The sequence below is a fragment of the Pollicipes pollicipes genome, unplaced genomic scaffold, assembly GCF_011947565.3.
Source record: "Pollicipes pollicipes isolate AB1234 unplaced genomic scaffold, Ppol_2.1 Scaffold_7056;HRSCAF=8368_pilon_pilon_pilon, whole genome shotgun sequence".
Classification (NCBI taxonomy): domain Eukaryota; kingdom Metazoa; phylum Arthropoda; class Thecostraca; order Pollicipedomorpha; family Pollicipedidae; genus Pollicipes; species Pollicipes pollicipes.
Genome location: NW_023596986.1, coordinates 30,264 through 50,000, shown reverse-complemented (window position 1 = coordinate 50,000; position 19,737 = coordinate 30,264). Strand labels below are relative to the sequence as shown.

Below are 19,737 nucleotides of genomic sequence, written 5' to 3'. Positions count from 1 at the left end.
GAGTCTGATCTTTAAGCGATCAAGTAAATTGATTCAATGGCGAATACGTCTTGTACCACATAATGTAAGAGGCTGGACATGATTGCAAGGCATTGCGGAAAAAAGGCTTGCAAGTGAATAACTAAAGAAAAGGCGCCATAGCCGAGTATGTAAATACAAAAAACATATTCAGCTCGTAGATAAGTATGCAAGAACACCACGAGAAAAGCTAGTCGGCACTTTTCGTGTTTTACAACGCGAGCATGTAACGACATTTGGCTCAGCAAACGCTTCTAGCACTGCCACTGTCACCTCTCGACGAGTTTCAAGTGCTACAAGGGGTGCTAGGGTGGCAATTTCGCACGGCTAGTTTGGCAGTACCTGGACGTATGCAAACGCTTCATGATGAAATTAAAAAATGGCGTATCTAGGAGCATATACACAAAAAGGGATAACTTGTTTTGTCCAGAGCAGCTTTCCCACTTAAAATCATACCGCTAGTTGTCGTGGTTTTTTTTGCAGGTCGCCTGATGCTTACCTCGATATCTTTAGAACTGGAGCATTCCCTTTAAGGAAGAAAATGGTCAAATGAATAATGAAACTTTCCCGCGATTAGCACCTTTTGTTTAGAAGAAGTATCTAAGTTTACGGGGGTTGCATGAGGATGTCTGAGAGCAGCTATGACACTGATCAGGAGTTTGGCGTTGTTTAACCTAATTTTATAAGACTACCACCGAGGTACCTCAGAATGTGGTAAAAGTGAATTCACATGCAGACCTACTCTTTCGGCGAACTTGGTGCCTCTTACTCTCTTTGTTTATTTATATTTCAAGGGATCCCCCCCCCCCGTTCACCTGAGTGCGCTGCAGTCAACTGGCCGCCCCGGCCGGGCCTTGGCAGGGCTGTTCAGTTTTTTTTTGGGGGGGGGGTGTTTTTTGGTCTCTTTCGTGGCTTTGGTGAAGTCACTTCGGTCTCAACGGCACCTTTTGCGGAGTCCATTTTGAGCATGCTTAAAGGCGAAACCTCTGTGCTTTTTAGAAGACATCATGTCCTATAAATGATCACTAGGTCATATCATGATATAACTTGATTTCTTTTTGTCATTCCTCCCTTCTTTATAAGTATGATTTCCAGTACCAGCTTGGTGCTTATGGAATTAAGCATCCTGCCTGCGCGTATATGGTTCTTAAAATGCGTTGCTAGATCTGCCATGGCCACTGCATAATTAATTGGCAAAAAGGCGTTTACACGTGTCAATTTTCAAACAGAGCCGTAGTATTGGCCACAGCAATCCATTCGTGGCGCGTGTATACCAAGATGCTCGTTCCGAACGCACCATGAACAATTTGCATTGATCTGCTCACATGCTCCGACACCTTGCATTGATCTGCTCAAATGCTAACACCTTGCGTCGATCTGCCTCACATGCTCTGACACCTGGTATTGATCTGCTCACATGATCTGACACCTGGGTGGCGGCCATATCATTTGTTTCCTTCCACAGACAGAACAGTGACGTACACTCCTCTCAAAGAAGCCCACGTTGGCAGGTCTACTGACGACAACCCTTTGAGACCTGCAGTACTGATAGGTGAGAATAGTCCCTTTTGTTCAAATGAGTTTTCTGTGTGATTTTAGTACATTGCTCTCGCTATCTATATCATTCACTGTCGGAAATTAACTTGGACATTAATTTCTTTAGCGTTTCCATAAGCTGTGGCAAACAACTGTCTCAAAAAGGAGTTTGCACGTCCCCTGCTCCCCTCCCCTTCCCGGTTCCGGTGGCTATCCTGGGAAAAACGGCAGTTGAACCACATTGTTGTGTGTGTATTCATTATGCTAATTTCATGCAGTAAACTATAGTGTCATCCAGTGCTACTGTGGCCAACAGCATTTTGTGAAATAATGTTGTTGGCTCTCGGCCACACAGTCGTGTGCCGGCACGCAGCTTAAATGACTGTTCGTAATAGCCTGTTTTTTATGCATTGCCATTTGGGCTTTACGACGCTCTCAGCTGCTGGGGCTGTTGGCACGTCGGTGAATCGAACCCCGCATGTTGGTTTTCAAACTCCTCTTGTTGCTTACCAAAAGAACAATAGCCGTAAGTCTCACCGTCTTTGTAAGAAATGGGCCAACAACAGGACAGCACACGGCATGACGTTCGCCAGCCAGCGGCGGCGGCGACGGCACGCAGTCGGCCACACCGAGTGACGCCGCACCGTGCCAGATGGCGCCCTCCGTGTCAGCTTTTTTGCCCATTCCAAGATACATCATGGGACTCATGCTTAATGTGCTTCTTCGAATCATGGTTTCAAGTCTGAGCTTCTTGTTGTGGTAATGGATTGCGCATTGACAGTTGATGTGGCAGAAACGTGTGTGTAACTGAAACTCTCTGTGTACTGACATGAACTTCATGGCCTTCTAGATAGACAAGTAAAGCACGGAATAACTCATACCGCTCTCCTTAAGCATGCGAAGATACCATCAGTGCGAAAGGCACACGAAAATACAACCGCATATTACGTCCTCCACTCAGGTATGCATTAGCTTGGTTTGCAAACTCGTTAGTATAAGCGATGCATGCACATATGTAGACGTTTTGTTTAAGAACATATGTGCGTGCACGTGCAGTTGTACGCGCATGCAAACATGTATCCCGCCATAGATGTTCAATATGAGTGCCTTCCAGCCATTCCAGCAGTTTTCTATCCATATTACGTGGACGTAAAAATGTCGTATTTGCATGACACGTGCCGTCGGAAAAACCTTGCGTTGATTATGTTGTGACATGTCGTGAATTGCATAAAATACTAAAATCAACGGTCAACAATCAGCAATGTCGAATCATCGAATGGAATCGTCACATCACAATCGAATCATCGCATTGTTTCCAAGTGTACCCCGAAGTTCAAACCGCCATGCTTTTGACCCACCTGTTAGGTTACTAGAATGTTTCCCAACGCTTAACAGGGTGAAATGAAGACAAAATCAATTTGATTCAAGGAAAGTAAGAACATGTTAAAATAAAGGCAGCTGCTAGAAAGTTTTTTCAATACCTGCAAGCATGCTGCTTCTGGTCTCAGCGTTTCGCTTGTACAATGCAGCGTCGAAACACCTGAAAGATTAGCGCGATGTAGGGTTCCCTGAAATTGACCCACAGACCTGACACAGCGTTAATGTTTCAGCGGCAGAGCATAAGAGGGGTACGCGCATGTGCCAGGCGAGCAACGATCGGAGGAACGACGACATGCGCCAAACCATCGAGAACGCCGAAGGTCAAATTTTCAATAGTGAGTGTCTATTATGTATTGGTTAAATGTTCGTTTCGCTTTCATCAACAAATTCCAATAAAAATTACCTTTGCAGGCAAAGGCGGCCAATAGGTTGCCGCTTTAGACATACCGTGCGGACCCGGTCTCCGATCCCGGCTGTCCCACGGTCCCCGAGCACCGATAGGCCAATGGAGACGCTGGAGCTCCATAAAAGGGGTGTGATGACGTACGCTATATTCTGTTTAGAAGTTCATATGTTCCGATCGGCGGTTTGGACGCAGCGCACTATTGAGAAAAAAATGATTCACATCGCTGCACGTGCAAAAGCTTTCAGCATTTAGTTTGGGTGCCTGTCGTTCCACAAAGTGGCGATGCAATTATTTTTCAACCTCCTAGTGGTCCATTTGTCGCCTTGAGATCGATCCGAGCCACCGTGAGGTTTTTGAAAATACCTTTGGCATGTTGTGCAGTCGCGCCAAAACTTTCGGTAGCCAATGTGGGATCTATTTTGCGTGATTTGGCACCAAAACACCTCCCCATTTTTTGTCTGGCATCGGAGCATCGGGGGTTTTGAGAAACACTGCACGGCGATCTACGGCTGGCACGGGCGTCAGCCGACCACGCCGCGGAGCGTGAGCGGTGGGCCAACATTATTATATTAACGGAACCATATTTCATAACTGTATGCTCAAAACACATAATACTATACACTTAAAAACTTTAAAAAAGAGCATATGTGCTTGTCTGCTCTTAAAAAGTGCGCTTAAAAACTTTACAGCATTGCGATCAGAATTGAACAAAGACCTCACCCTTTTAGGTTTTGTGTCACCTTTGTTACTCGTCATAATGACACTGTATGTCTTGATCATATAAAGACGTAGGTATGAAAAGTGGTACTTTTGGTAAAATTTGACCTTTGATCTGGTATGATGAGGTCAGTTGTTGCCGTAGCAACAGAGGATGTGTTACCAATCACGAAATCTCGTTGAAGCCAACCCACTGATATTTCTATCTAAGTTCTGTCTTCATTTATTTGGAAAACGGCGGTGGGGGTCGCGTCGACCGGCAAATGCACATGTGGGCGGTATTGGACAATTTTAGCGAGTGAGAATATTTCTGCGCCATGATGTAAGTTATAATTAACGTTAATTCTTCAAGTAAGACAGCAGTAATAATCTTATTCCTCGGGAAAAATGTGGAGATAAAGATGCGTTGATATTTCGGCAACACGGCTTTCTCTAAACGGACAGCAGAAGTCAAGTTTAGTCAGCAATATGTCAGGCACTTCTGCCGTCCGTTTCAATAAATGCATGTTGCAGAAATATCAACGCATCTATATCTCGATTCTCCTGGTTTTCCTCCGAGGAACAAGGCTATTACCACCGTCTCATCGATGTGAATAATGTTCCTCGCACAATGCGCTTAACAACGTAATTTAATTTTTTAAGGAATGCATGCATGCCATAAATAATATCATTTGAAGATATAAATACTAGCACCAGATGCAATGAAAAAGCTCACTTGCAACTACTGGTCTGCTATGAGGTGATGAAGGCTGCACCAGAAACGTTTGAAGACCCGTTCAGACCCATCACTGTTTAATCTGCATTTACTTTTCAGTACGACCATCACTGTTTGGAGAATGTTTCACCGGCACAGCCAACGAAACCGGTTGGGTAGACTCAGGGACCAAGGCAGATACGCTTAACGAATGCATCTGTGCCTGCCGGCGTTCAAAGCTGGCCCAAAACGTAACTGCCTTCATCCTGCAAAGGTGAGCAGCCAGTCTGGCGTAAGCGTGTTACTTCTGTGTGATTGCGGAGCACGGACGGGAACGGGAGCCATGTTTGACCATGCAAGGCAACTCAGCCCTATGCAGATCTAAGCTGCCCAAATAAGATCTAAATTAAATTGAAAAATGAAGCATGAATGTACTTGTGGGGAGGGGGTCTGGGGTGGGGTGCGGGCTCTGCTCGGCTGCCCGGCTGCTGCTGGTGTTCCGCGCCGCCAGCTGCGCTAGCATGCCTCCTCACAAGTGCAAATATATGCTGAGAAGTCCTTTGGTCAGCATACGAGCCCGGCAATGTTATGCGCACGACTCAACATGCTATGATCCCAGTACACCCGACATCAACACACACGTGTGAACCAAAGAGCTAAGCTGAAGCGGGCGACTGGTCTATTGGCGAGATGGCGGGTCCGATCAGGAAGTATGATTGCTGACTCCTCGCACGTCGCTGTGCGCCCTTAGCCAAGGGATCCGACCTCCATCATATTATGGTTGGTGACGCTGTTTAGCGGGGCAAAAATGGAACCAGAAGCATTGATAACCTAAGCGTCCTAAATTCCTTAGCACGCCCATATTGGCAGGGATCCCAGGCAACCCGCGAAATACACTGGCTAAGGAACGATTGACATCGATCCTGGGAGCCCTCGTCCTTAAAGGAATTTTTGACATTGGAAGACATTAAAGCAAGCATCAGATATGATGAAATAAGCCCGCTTATAATCGTTGGCATGCTTTTAAGTAAAGAAGGCTGCTCTAGACAACAAAATTTCTCTTTTTAGTAATTATGCTCCTCATTGCGTCATTGTTGATTGCATCATCGGACCTAGTGCATTGACTGGAAGCCAATTGATGGCCGTTATATCTGTAAATAGGTGCTTACAAACGTCAGATATGGACGACTAGACAATTTTGTTTTTCTTGGTCTTGATTGCCACATGGCTGATGGGATGGAAAGATTTGAATGACGTTGTTATGGCTTCATGTTTGCCTGGGTAATCTTGAAGGAGTCATCCTGAAATAGTCTGTACGTATTCACAGGTATGTAGCTCAGAAACTATAAGGGTTTAGGTCTTAAGAAGGACAGGGCTGTAAACTGCACCAAACGATCTTCAAGATGCCTATTTCAGTTAACAAGATGCAAATGCGCAACACACCCTAAGTAACTGATCCACACAGACTTCATATATTCAACACCCGACCACATTAAGTCCAAGCATACACATGTGCTGCCGCTCACGTCATCCGAGTCATTCTTGGCCGTACACGGGTAAGACACCTTCCCATGTGCCACCCCCCCCCCCCCTCCCCTCCATTTTTATCCAGTGCCTTGGCATTATAACTGGCAAGTCTGCGTGAGTCCTCGTTGAACTAAAATGGACGTATTTTAAAGCAATTTAAATATCCGACGCAGCCACGTTTTGCCCTATTTAAAACACATCGGGCCAATTTGCTATCAGCTTGGCACCGTGATCACGCCAGCTTACTTATCTGACCTTCTCCCCACCCTACGCTTTGCAGTCCACCGCTACACGCGGATTCAGCGCCGAAACGCGTGTCATATAACCTTCCCCCACCCCATCCTCAATTGTGGGATCACACTTCTCGTTCCAAGGCGCGCGGCCAGTGTTCCTCCGCCCTTCCCCAATTACACATGAGGGAAGAGGTTGCAGGCCCGCGTTCGCCCGTTGGGAAATGGTCAAGGGACGTCTTCGGAACTTACAGCCTCCTATTCTCCGGTTAAGGTGAGGAACGACAGCCTGTGGACTCACACCGTGCGTATTATCGCCGACGTTCGGTGGCCACGGGACCAGAGGTCGTCGCTAGGTAACCAGCGTCGAGGCCGTCCTGTCCTCAATGCACGGCTGTCGGCTCTGATGCACGGCACCCTCTTCCCTGGGCCTCGGAGACCTCTCGCAGAGAACCCCTTCCGCAGACCTCTCACTGGGCACTCCCCTCTGAGACCTTCCCTCGAGACTTCTTCCCTGCACTTCCCTTCCGAACTCCCCGTCATCTTCAGCTTTGTCGCAATTTCCCGAAACTGGGTCTTTTCTCCCGTAGGAGCCGTTAACAGCAGGCTCCGCTTTGTTGTTGCGGGCCGAGCAGCTGAAGCATCTGGCGAATCCGCGTTCACCTCTCGGGCGCCGCTCCGCCTAACGGTTATGTTCGGTTCGGTGGGGGATTTCCTAGCCGCGGCTGGCTTGCTTACTGTCTCGTGCCTCGCCGGGAAGTTGCAGCTCTCGTGGACGGATGGTGTGCAAAATGCAAAACATCAAAATGTATGCCTACATGATGAACGGATGTCTGTAGGCGATCGCAGATTTTTTGCTGTCTGGAGGAATCCGGGCCCCCGGGAAAACTTCCTTACTTTTTGATTATTGAAAGAAATACAAAATTATTTCCGCGGAGTGCAGGTTTTTAGCTTAAGAAAGTGCGAAACAATCAAAATGCTGTCAACTATGTAGGTTTTTCTTAATGAGGGCTTGTTAACCACAGAAAGGGAAATATTGCCGTTTTTGAACTTTTTTATTTGGTTCCCGATGTTATTATTTCCTTTCTGTGCCGTTATCATGAACGCATTATGGAGGTACTAAGGTCGTCTCCTTAAACGCATCTGTTTGGGTGTTTCAGTGTTCTATGTCTTTTGGTAATATTGGTGAGATACCGGGACGAGATAAATACTGCAAGGTGAAGGCTTCTTCAGTTCAAAGAGCTCCAGATTTCGTGTTGAGCGGTGGTTATCGTAATACTGGTGTCTTGTAATACTGGTCGGAGGCGGGGCTACTATTCCGCAATTTTTTCTAAACACTGCTGAGAAATAACTGTTCGGTGGACCCATTACCTTCGCCGATTGCTTATATGGCAGAAGGTAGGGATGCTTACGGAACTTTGTTGGTAATTGCAGCAAATGTAATGGCTGTGAAGTTACATTCCTGTTTTTCTTAACTGAAGTGCATTGATTCTGTTTTAAGTTTGGCGCTGAATAGCAGGGCACGCCTGATCGAGCTCCCGTGATATCTGACGTGCACAATATTGTGATATCTGACATGCACGATATCGTGATATCTGACGCGCACGATGCTAATTCTGAAAAGGGACACACCCCTAATACCAGGCAACCACGACCGTTGATCAGTTGAGCTATGGAGATCCACAACTGGCCCGTTACAAGCGTAGTTGGCAGAGAAGAGGCAGTGACTTCCAGGGACAGAGGAATCGATTCATTGGTGAGATGAAACATCAGTTAACATACTGGATTGGTCATTTTTTCACTCTGCAAATTTGGTAGCTTACGGTGTCCTTCAAGGACGAACAACCGTGAAGAAGTCAAAGGATGGTCATGGGCAATGCACGTTTTGACAATGTCCAGTTTACCTTTTATATAGTATCCACGTAATACTCATTTCACGTTTATTTTCACAGTGGTCATTGCATTTGCTCTGTGTTGTCAACATCGATGGGTACTCTCATCGGAAGAGTACCACTACCTGCCACCTGTCCTGCGGATGCTGCAAGGCAAGCATATGTTGGCTCCGACGACCTACGTCAGCTCTGCGAACCATCCAAAGGAAAAGGTATGACAAGAGCACTGACGGCCACACTAGTGTTACCTGACCAGCACTGTCTTAACCCTCGCCTTGAGGGGTGTCGATGCGACCCCACCCCGTAAGATTTTCTGAGCAAACCTCTCTGACATGTTGTCCAAACGCACCCAGGTTTTCACTGGCCTATGGTGCATCGATTGCGGGTGTTTTGACAACAGGCATACGCCCTTAAATTTTCTGCTTTCGAAGCAGCGATGGTTTTTTAGGAACGCCGCGCAGTAGTCTGGGGGCTACGCGAGGGGCGGGCGGCAGCCCATGATCCCGCGCAACGCACGCGGTGGACCTATATAACTGCATCAGTGGAGTCGTATATCACCAAGATATAGCCACAACACATATAAATTTAGACCACGGTATCCAGAAGTGAGCAATAAACACGACTGTTTAGGTTTCGTGACGCTGCAAGGCATGGTCTGGTTCATATGAACATGTAAAGCTGAGAAGTTTGATTTTCGTTAAGTTTGCCTTTGACCTGGAAAACTGTCACTTATTGACCTAGCAATAAGCATTTTATTGCCAACCGTGAGATCTTACCAAGGTCAATGTAATGACACTTTTTTTTACTAAGCTCTGTCCTTTTTCGTTTGGAAATGGGCAAGGGGCTCTCATCGATCCCCTCTCCCTATCAATTTGCGTCATAAAAAACGACAAACCAGGGCGAGGATTAAAGGCGAAGTAACGTGTATAATTTTAATGCTGGACAGTGTAACGTCTTTTTTGTGACATCGTGTGATGTGGGGAAAATTTGTTGGCGGTATGAGGGGCCCAGCCAGCAGAGGGACCCAAGATCGCATTTGCTGGGCATGTTTAGTGACTTCTCAGGACAAGCTGCTACTTTGGGGTTAAAGTCACCATTCATCCCTTCTTGGGGACGCGACTGACTTGACGCGTTAATAACGAGGCCACTTCTTGCAGGGAATCATGTAGTCGTATGTATAGATCGGGTTCGCCTATGTTCAAAACCTTTGGATAGAAACTGCCCAAACTTGACTGGATGTATTGTATCGTCTCCCATGCCAATAATCGTGCGCTTGGTTCCAGGTGAAGATGTTATTGGCCCAGGTCAGTCGGGACAGCATGAAGTCTCTACAAGGGACCGTTTCCTGCATCGATCTACGCAGGGATATCTTTCGAGAGTGCGGGAGCGTGAAGGTTGGTGTCTCCTTGCCGGACGCAATGCTGAAACTCAGAGCCATTTATGGTTGTGTATGGTCAATAGGGCGAGCTACGAATATTGGACAGCTCATTTTTCATTTTTAGTCAGCTGTATTATAAGCGTCATTATTCGTCATATAGCATACACGCTTCAAGCGTCATATAAGCGTCACATTCCACACAAGTATGACTGTAAATTGGATCCATGTTCTTCTCTCGCCACCTGTCTGTTATTCTAACCGTCATTATTTCGGTCCGTCATTCGCACTGTCAGCCTCTCATATTGTCTTCACACTTGGTGTCCCTGCGCTATTGATTCCCTGTAAACAGGATTCTCGTGGCTTGCTATCTTCTTGTCAGGGGTGGTAAACCTGCCGGCTTAGTGTATAAGGTTGGCGACAAAAATGCATATACTCACGCTAAGGTTGGTGTCAAGAATGTTTTTAAACAACATATTTTGGTAACGGCCAAGACGAAAAAATACAGCACACTATACAACATATAACATGAGATTTCCATACATAGATATCATGCTTTCATGGTAATACTTTTCGTCACACAACACCAGCAAACGTTCCCGTAAACTCTTTGCCGCACTCTGCAGCACCATAGTATCTTTTCTAGGTTTTATTCCAACTCGGCGACAAAAATATCCTATGGTTTTTAGTTGGCCAGCCGACTCAGTGACAGGTTGGCGACAAATCAATGTGTTTCCGATGGCCCGGCCGGTCGACCGATTCGCTGTTTTTAGCAGCCGACCTCAGTGTTTCGAACTAGCAGTGTAAAATACTGAAACACATAAATATAGGGATTCATCTGGCCGTAAGGGCATGTTCCAATCGTTGCGATGCGACTGATATGAAGTGGGCGGTGACTTTCAATGCACTGCAATTTTGCAAGTAACACTCGCATTGCAGTGTCATGAATACCCGTCTAGGGTTTGCTTTTTGACCTTGTCTACTTCGTTGGCGGTGCCGCGATTCACCATCTTATCCTCAGCGACGAGAGGCATTGATAGTTCAGGGTAAGTCGGCGGGTGATCCGATGAAGGTAGAAATTGACCTGTCCAAACCGCCTTTTCAAGACACTGGAAAGGTTGTTGGCTCACTGAAACAGTCACAAGCGACCAGCCTTCTTTCCTTTGAAAAGAACCGTAGGTTTGAAGTTGAAGTCTGATGGCATTCCCCATTCAGGGGAACAGCAGGGGGTGATAGTAGTTCTGAGGTGCCGATTTGTGCGCTGAAGCTCACTGAAACAGTCACAAACGACCAGCCTTCTTTCCCTTGATTTTTTTGTGCCATTTTTTGTTCTTGTCCTGATTGAGAATGGTTACCAGTCACATAGGTCTTCAAATCAGGGGTGTTCCTACTTTTTATTCAGTTCAGGGTTTCATCACTCCCCCCTCCCCCCCCCCGAAGCTCGTGAAGAAATACGGTAATGTGAGAAGCATCCATATTTTGGGTACATTGAATAATTTTTAATGCTCATAAGCCTATCTTCAAAAACTACGCCCCCGCTTAAAATGGAACTATTCCATCAATGTTTTCACAGCATTTAAACAATCATTCACAGTTCAACATTTCGCTAACATGAGTCTCGGTTGCTGGAGCTTTATGTAATGGCCAATGATGTAGGTCATAGGAAGACAATGAAAGTGAGGAGTAGGGCTGTGTAGCAAATGTAGCCAATGAGAAGGGGGACAGGTTTCATTGCCATCTCTCCGCTCACCAGCAGTTTCACTTCAAACAGCAGGAAGCTTTGTGGTATTGTGGTCCACCTGTTCCATGAAGTCAATGAAAGGTTGGCATTTGGTTGTTTATAAGGACAGCGTTGAGTCTTTCCTGATGATAGCACCCCTACTGTAACAGGAAAGCACCCCTACTTTGGAAGTCATTCCGTCTGAAGTGCTCATTCATGCGCATATTTCTCTGCGCTTGTGAGCATAGAAATGCATGTATGAAAATATGGCATGCTACATTACTGTTTTTGCCGAATTGTAAAATTGCCCCGATGGAGCCATTAGCGTGTTCACTGTATACATTTAAGGACAGACTGTGAAGGCAGACAGCTTGCCTTATATGTAGCCCACATGTATAGTAGAAATCAATAGTTTGTATGATGGCATAATGAAAGCAGTGCAATTTTTTATGCATGATCAGGGGAGATAGCAGCCAATAGATCATGGTCAGAAAGTGAAGCCCAGAGAAGATGGTTTTGTGTTATTGCTAGCTTTTTCTCGTATATTCTTGTAATTTTCCGACTAGAAATGTTCGTAGGGTGGGGGGGGGGGGGCGGGGAAGAATCAGTATTGAGGGGCCTTATCTTACATAGAGATTGGGCGGGGCCCCGGGAAGTATTTTTAATTGATACTCCTGCATTATACATGACGAAAATCGCAGATAACCCTAGATTTGCATGTTAGTTGCATGATGCTTGCATGTAAAGGGCAGTGTTGGCTTGCTGAATGAATTTCTACCAATGTTTGGACGTTGGTATTGAAATGTGTCATTCTGCTGTAGCAGTTGATGTTTTCATGACCTGAAATACAGATTTCACACCAGCATATCTAAAACAGAAAAGAGATGCAGCCAACAACTTTAACCCTTACCCTGATCCACCGATTTTTGTAACACGACCTGGTGGGGGGGGGGGGGGGGATTCCCAGACGTTTGCAAACTAAGAAAGGTATAGCCTCGCAAAAAACGGTAAACTGTCTTTAACGAGATCTCGTGATTCCTATGAAGTCTCCTGTTGTTAATTGACCCCGCTGGACCAAGTCGAAGGTCAAATTTTCCTGAAAACCAAACATCAGCTTTGCATGGTCATGTATACGAAATCGTGCAGTGTAGTGACAAAAAGCATTAAGGGACGTGTCCCTTGTTTAATAATGAGCACAGTGACATGCAGTTTATCTGTTTGGAGCCTATATTTATAAAGTAGGGTTTCGGTCATGTAACGGAGCCAACCCTCCGCCCGCGGTCCGCAGAATCGTCGCGTGCCGCCCACCGCATCAGCCGGCCTTGAACTGTCTTGCAGTGCCCGTAAAAAAACATCGCTTCTCTGGAAGCGGAATTGCTGGGACACTTTTTTGGTGTCAACACGCGTGCAATGAACGCCCCAGATGGTACCAAAGATTCGAGCGAGACCGCACAATATGCCACATTGGTATTGGCCAGAAAACCGTCGAGGGGGGGGGGGGCGCATCGCCCACGCCCCCCCCCCCCCCCAAACCCTCCTGTCAGGGCGAATAACTTGTTCAGAAAGAGCTAGCCGCCAGATGTGAAGTTATTGACAAATTTCGATGCAATTTACTCGGTGGGGCACGGCAAAAGGTGTCCACCGGTCAAAACATGTCGCGTCAGGCTTTGAGCATACCTAACGTATGGTAAATAGTTTGATGACGGTTGAGACGGGGCTCGAAGCGCACACGTGGTTTTCATAAGGGGGTATGGCCTCGTAAAGGCCCATATATTTGACGGCATTCCCAATGCCGCTTGTCACTGTTTCGAAAGCTGCCATGCATTCTGCCGCCCCGGCTATCGAGGCCGTTCGTTTTTTTTGCGGTCAGGGAAAGCAAATTCAGACGTAGACCGAGTTTAAACGTGGGGCCCCGGTAAGTCCCGAGGGTGGAAAAAGCTCCTGTTGTGATCGGGCTATGCCATTAGTCTACGGTAGGTGGGCCTGTTTTCCTAGCAGCCGCACTTATCCTGACATTTGTTGAAGGGCGGTGTATGACTGAACGTTTCGGTTCTGTGCATGAGGTTGAAAAGTACAGTGATGAAAGAGATGATGATGAGGATGATTTGAGCTTTGGTGTACCGACTACGTTGGCCATATGGCGCCCATGCAGTGATGAAAGAGACTTTCGCTGATAGGCTGATTACTGATGACGCTACTGGGCATGGACTTCATGAACCATTTTGTCATATGATATCGCGTTACGCTACTGGCGACAATTTTACTTTCGGAAACTGTCCGGCGACAAAAAGTACACTTCTAGTACCCTTGCTTCTCTTTCATATCACTTGCGTTCGCTCACACTATATTTACCGACCATGTTTCTCTCCGCTGTGTGCCCCTGCCAGCGCCGTTACAAGGCAAAATGCGAAGTGAGATTTAACCGATTGCCATTTTGCTGGATGTTAAAGAACCGAAGGTGTTTTGCCGCGTGTACGGGTGTCGCTTTGTATTATTTTGTGAGGTGTCTGCCCCCCCCCCCCCCTCCAGGTGCTTTTTCATTTTAACTGATCTTTCTACATCCATGCGCTTAGAATGTCCACGATTTCCCTAAGATGAGAGATGGAAACTTGCCTCACAGCACAGGAATATATGCACATATATATATATATATATATATATATATATATATATATATATATATATATCTTGGAGTAGCTCGGGAGCAAATCTTTGTTTTTGTATTGTTGGTTGCATACCATAGCAAATTTGGCGTTTATAGCCTACCTGGTCGCTTGTTGAATGCCTTGTATGGTGCGCTTGTCGTTTTTGCTGTGTCGATACAGAATATTACCAAAGCTCATATATTTCCTCAACGTTACGACCACCCTCATGATCATTTTCAAGCATACTAACAGTACACATACAGAAGCCCTAAGCCACATGCGCAGTACATAGACAAGAGTCCAATATCACAAGCACGGTACACATACAAAAGTTCGCTTTCATCGAATCCCAAAAAGTGATTCCGGCTGAAAGTTTCGCATTTCACAACATCAAGTTGAAATATTGCTTGCCCGATAGGTACTAATTACGGGGGGGGGGGGGGGAGGATGTCCAATCAGTCCCATGTCGTAGAGTGCTAGTTGTAGGCATTGTTTGTTTTGTGTGATGGTGATATGCGCCATGTCTCTGGTGTATGTTTCAAGTGTGGTTAGGCATCAATGGCCTGCGGTATGCGCAGTATGGCAGCGTTCATGACTGACTTATTTCTGGTGAGAGGGATGTCGTGGGCTGTTATGCGCGTGCATATGTTTGTTGTGCCCCCTTCCATAATTGCATGGGTAAACGTCGGCTGAGGCTTGTTCTCAGCATAATGTAGCTTCCTTTACGTGTTTCACAGTCCGAGGCAGAACATTGGAAACAGTTAACTAGGCTGGTCTGTTTAAACACAGCTGTGGATTAGTTGAAATTATTTTTGATCACCAGGGAGGATGTCTTTGGACTTTGGTAGTAGATAGCAACGCTTAGTTATGCCGTTGAACAGTGTGGTCCCAGTGTTTCAGGTCTGTGCCACGCAATATCTTCTCATCGGTTTTCCAAGATGGGGCCACCTTATTTTTGCAAAGTTTCAAGGTTTTACTGCGACCACAAGACACATTTTTGAGGTTATCTTTTTGTCAGAAACAACATAAATAGATCAACATTGAGTTAAATGCGCACTTTGTGGTCTTGTCAAAGCCAGTATGTGTGTATTCATTATTGATAAGCCTATGACGCGGACGCTCTGGCCGCCTACCGTAAGCATTCCAAAATGAGCAATTTTTAAAAACCCTGCGGGTGTAATGACCCATTTCTGCACTGATCAGTTCTAATATCTGCGTAAAAAGTTTCAGGACGAGCCAGGCCTGAATTTTACTGCCAATCTTAGTGTGAAAAACAGAATGTCTTTTTAGGCTTCCTGGTTGACTCTTTAAAAGGTGCATCTCAATTAGATGTTTGAAGAAAAGCCACCAACCGGAGCAAATGTATGAATGGTAATGGAGGCTTTCCAGTTACAGATCTTCGTTCGGGCTTACATTGCTGTGCTTTGAAAAATTATTCTCCGTGGAACGATTTCGAGAGGGAGCTATACCAGCTGCGTCAGGTGCTCACCAATAATAAATGCACGAATACCGACCTTGACCTTGCCACGAAACCCTTACTCGATCACTTTCTTAGAAAATTCAAAGAAAATTATACCTCCCGTGATGTTCAATAAACGTTGAAACTTTTTTACGCAAACTTTGACCCCGTCTCGGAAAATCAGTGTGAAAATATTACGTAACGTAGACCTCAAACACCGCTCTCACTGATCAACGACAGAGACCAAATTTGTTGTATAATACAAATGTCCCAACGTATCTTCCCTGGTGATCAAAAATGATCTCAACTAAACCAGAGATAAGTTTAAACAGACCAACATAATTTAATGTCTCCTATGCACTGCCAGGGCCTGCGAAGCCCGTAAAGTAAGCTACATTGGCCGGACAATAAGTCTGAGTCGACTTTTAACCGTGCACTTGCGGCAGAGGGCACCGAAAACACATGAACGTGCACGCCGCAACACCCCACTCACCAGAAATGTTTTATTCATGCACACTACCATTCTTGCGCTTACCACAGATTATAGATGTCTTACCACGCTTGAAATGTTGCACATCACAGGCATTGCACTCATCGATATACAGAACAAACTCACGCAACCAGTACTCTAAGACATGCAACTGATAGGACATCCCCCTCCCCCCCCCCCCCGGATTGCAAACTTACCGGACCAGTAAGCTTTTAACTTGATATGTTGAAATTGAAACTCAACCATACAGAAGTGCGTCTGGAATTAGAGCATACAGCATGCAAATACAATTTCTTCGAATGCTTCGAACACGCATTTTGTAGGGATTTGACGGAACGGAACTTTAGCGTATGCAATGTGCTTGTAACTGCATGTCTAAAGAGTAACAGTTGTCTTGAAAATGACCATGACATTGATCGAAACGTTGAGCAAATAGATGAACTTTGGTAACATTCTGTATCGACACACCGAGAACAACTGCCTTGAAGCCAGCCATACGAAGCCTTGAATAAACGACCGGGAAGGTCATAAACGCGGAAATTGCTGCTGCATAGAACCGAATATATATATATATATATATATATATATATATATATATATATAAGTAAAACGGGAACGATCAGATTCATGTGGGGGAGCTGAGGAGGTTAGAGGAGCGAAGGGGAACAGGCCATTTGTGGCATCGCCTGTCCCATACTGGCATGAACGGCAGATGCCGTGAGAAATTGAACCCTATGCCTTCCTGACGCGCGCCTTGTCGTTACGGTTGTATTGTGCTTAGTGACTGACTATTTTTCCAACTGTGTGACTAATGCTCGTATCTCTCGTTTCAGAATCGACAATGAACAGTTGGCGGGGTTTAGAAAATGCATTAACGGTGGTCACACATGCCAAGCTTGGGCAATCCCTCACCACATCTCATGCCCTGCTAAAGCAAAGTAGGTATCTATGTCTTAGAGGGAATGCTCCACAATTGCAGATGTTGAGGCAATCATCAGGTACGATGAAATATGCCCACTGGAAACCGTTGGCATCCTTTTAAGTGGAAAAGACTGACTTTGGCCACACAATTTCTCCATTTAGTAAATGTACTCTGCAAGACGTAATTGTTTGATTGCATTGCATTCATGCTTTGCACAAAATTGATGGAAAGTCAACTGGCCGTCGTTATATTGGGAAATTGCGCTCACAAACGCCAGATAGAAACGACTCGACAAAGGCATTGTTCTTCGCCTTGATTACCACTTGGTCATTGGATTGGCAGGCTTTAAATGACGTTATTATGGCGTCATAAATGCCTGGGTGACATTGAAATAGTCATTACGAAGTAGTCTGTACATCTTTGCGGGCATGTAGCTCAGAAACCAGACGGGGTTGGGTCCCGAGAAAGGCAGCGCTGTGAAATGCACGTAACTATTTTCACGATGGCTATTTCAGCTAAATCCCCATGCAAATGCAGAACACTACCTTTCAGCAGCGTGGTTTGTGTTTGGTCAAACAACTTCATGCAAGATGGGTGAGGGCTTTTAAGGACTTAATGATCTTCGGAACACCTCATGTTGTGTTGCCGAGTGCCAGTTCAGGGGACGTCCATTCGCGGCAGCCTCAGTTACGGGACCGTATTGATAAAACAAAGCGAGTAAAACAAAGCGAGCGAGATAAAACAAAGCACAGCGCTGCTACCTCACGTGACGGCACCGTTATTTATCTAACATAACACGGGCCACACGCGCAGCAACAGGAACCGCCAGAAACAGCCAAGTGTCTCTCCTATGACTGTTGTCTAAAAGCTCGCATAGCTTAGACCTGTAGCAAACATTCTTGCTGTAAAACGAGCAATATAAAGGTCCTAAAGAAAATTATTTGTGATACTTCATAACTGGAAGTGCGGTGCGATGTTTTGAGGGGGTTATTTGTTTCCATCGTGTCACATAGCGGTACAATGAGTGTGATGAAACCCAGTGATAAATGTAGGCTTTGTATATGGACGATCCTAAAAGATAATTATGATGTAATATGATATATATATATATATATATATATATATATATATATAGAATCGGTTTCGTTTTTGCACTCACGATGATTTCCATTAATTATAAGGATAAAAGAATTAAGATTCGAGACTGTTTGCCACTTTATTTTCATTTGGATTTCGTGTATGTCGTGGCCGAAGGCTATAGTGATTTCACAGCGGTCACAGCGGCAACCGCATCTGAAGCGTAATTGCAGGATTGGCGGTCTCGCTGTAACGTCTTCTCTGACAACAGGTCCGTTCCCGAGAATGTTCCGGCTCGTGGCACAAGTTCGCAAAAGGACCTTCGTCCACGAAACGCTATATTTCTATCATGATCTGGAAGAAGTGCGGGAAATCCGCATCCGTCAGCGCCTTTTCGTAGAGAGCGCGGGGACGATGAAAACTGCAGCCAGATAGTCGATGTATCACGAAAAGCTGTTGCACTGTCTCAACCCATGGCTGTTCGTTAGTTTCGACTCTACAGCGGCTCCAGGTGTAACACCGTCAGCATTCAGTATGCGCAGTAGCACGGGGAATCGGTTTCGTTTTTGCACTGTCTAGCCCTAATTCGCGGATGTACCGGATGCACATATCGTAAAATCATTTCTGGATCGGGATAACCGACCGCATTCGACGCAATACAAATAGCATCTCTCCAGTGTTCCCTGCGAAAACGCTTCGGGCAAGCGGACTGAGCGCTCAGCGACTGGTAAGAGGCGGATCACATGTGTGAAATTGTGAACACATGCGTGAACTGACCGCAGCAGGTGCATATACCACTTGGTACATATACACTGAGCTGTTTGGAAGATCTCATGTAATGTTAGGTGTGACGTTGCCAATTATGGATGATGCAAATTACGCGTGAAGGTTGTTTCACTTGAAATGCAATCGTTGAGAGTACTAGCAAGGACGCTTAGAATAGGAGAGAAGCACGCTATCTCGCAAGCATTGTTAAAAATCACCGGATATTGGTGTCTTTTGAAATCATTGTGGCCTTGGGAGGAGAGGTGCAGGCCTGCGTCCCCGCGCTCTGCGGCTCGAAACGCCATTTCGAAGACACTGACAGCTGTGGAGTATTCAATTTTGAATAGTCCGTTGTTGTTTAGCGGGCTGTCGTGAAGAGATTTTGCTAGTGGGCTAAAAATTAACTGAAAGAGTGAAGCATGCTTGCGTACTTCAATGGTTGTAAGATGCAGGCGTGTATTAACGCGCGCACGGCTGGCCGGTTGGATACCCTTTGCTCGGGTGAAGGATAGTCAATTTGACCCCCTGTAATCCCAGGAACTAAGAAAGCTAGAGGAAGCAAATTCACAGGGTGAGTTGGCCTGTACGTGAACTCATTGAGGTCAAAGTTTGAGCTTCCTAGGTCATGACCTTCGGGTTAGAATAGGTCAAATAAGATCAAACTCCAAGTTGGTCTCCAAAGTGTTTTCAGAACCTAGATACCTACTTTAAGCCTAGAGCCATATGCTCATCAAGGTCAGTGACCTTGTTTGATCTTTCAAAGGTCATGGTGACCAAAATCATAGACGAATGCTATGATGAGCGACAAATATTAAGCTAGGCAGTATATTATTAAGCCTAAAACGAAATACCGACCCGAGTCATTTTTGGTCAGAGACCTATTC

At 45.7% G+C, this 19,737-nt stretch overlaps 1 protein-coding gene across 1 annotated transcript in view; it reads left to right on the top strand.

Moving 5' to 3' along the window:
• Window positions 1-18,759, top strand: part of LOC119108913 (uncharacterized) — a 30,210-nt gene extending 11,451 nt beyond the window's left edge. Inside the window, exons 6-13 of the mRNA XM_037232458.1 lie at window positions 1,484-1,570; window positions 2,405-2,515; window positions 3,165-3,269; window positions 4,872-5,025; window positions 8,461-8,612; window positions 9,684-9,794; window positions 16,923-17,027; window positions 18,360-18,759. Coding sequence (XP_037088353.1) covers window positions 1,484-1,570; window positions 2,405-2,515; window positions 3,165-3,269; window positions 4,872-5,025; window positions 8,461-8,612; window positions 9,684-9,794; window positions 16,923-17,027; window positions 18,360-18,523 — 989 coding nt within the window. The 3' untranslated portion in view covers window positions 18,524-18,759. The remainder of the gene's footprint in view (window positions 1-1,483; window positions 1,571-2,404; window positions 2,516-3,164; window positions 3,270-4,871; window positions 5,026-8,460; window positions 8,613-9,683; window positions 9,795-16,922; window positions 17,028-18,359) is intronic.
• Window positions 18,760-19,737: the final 978 nt, after the last annotated feature.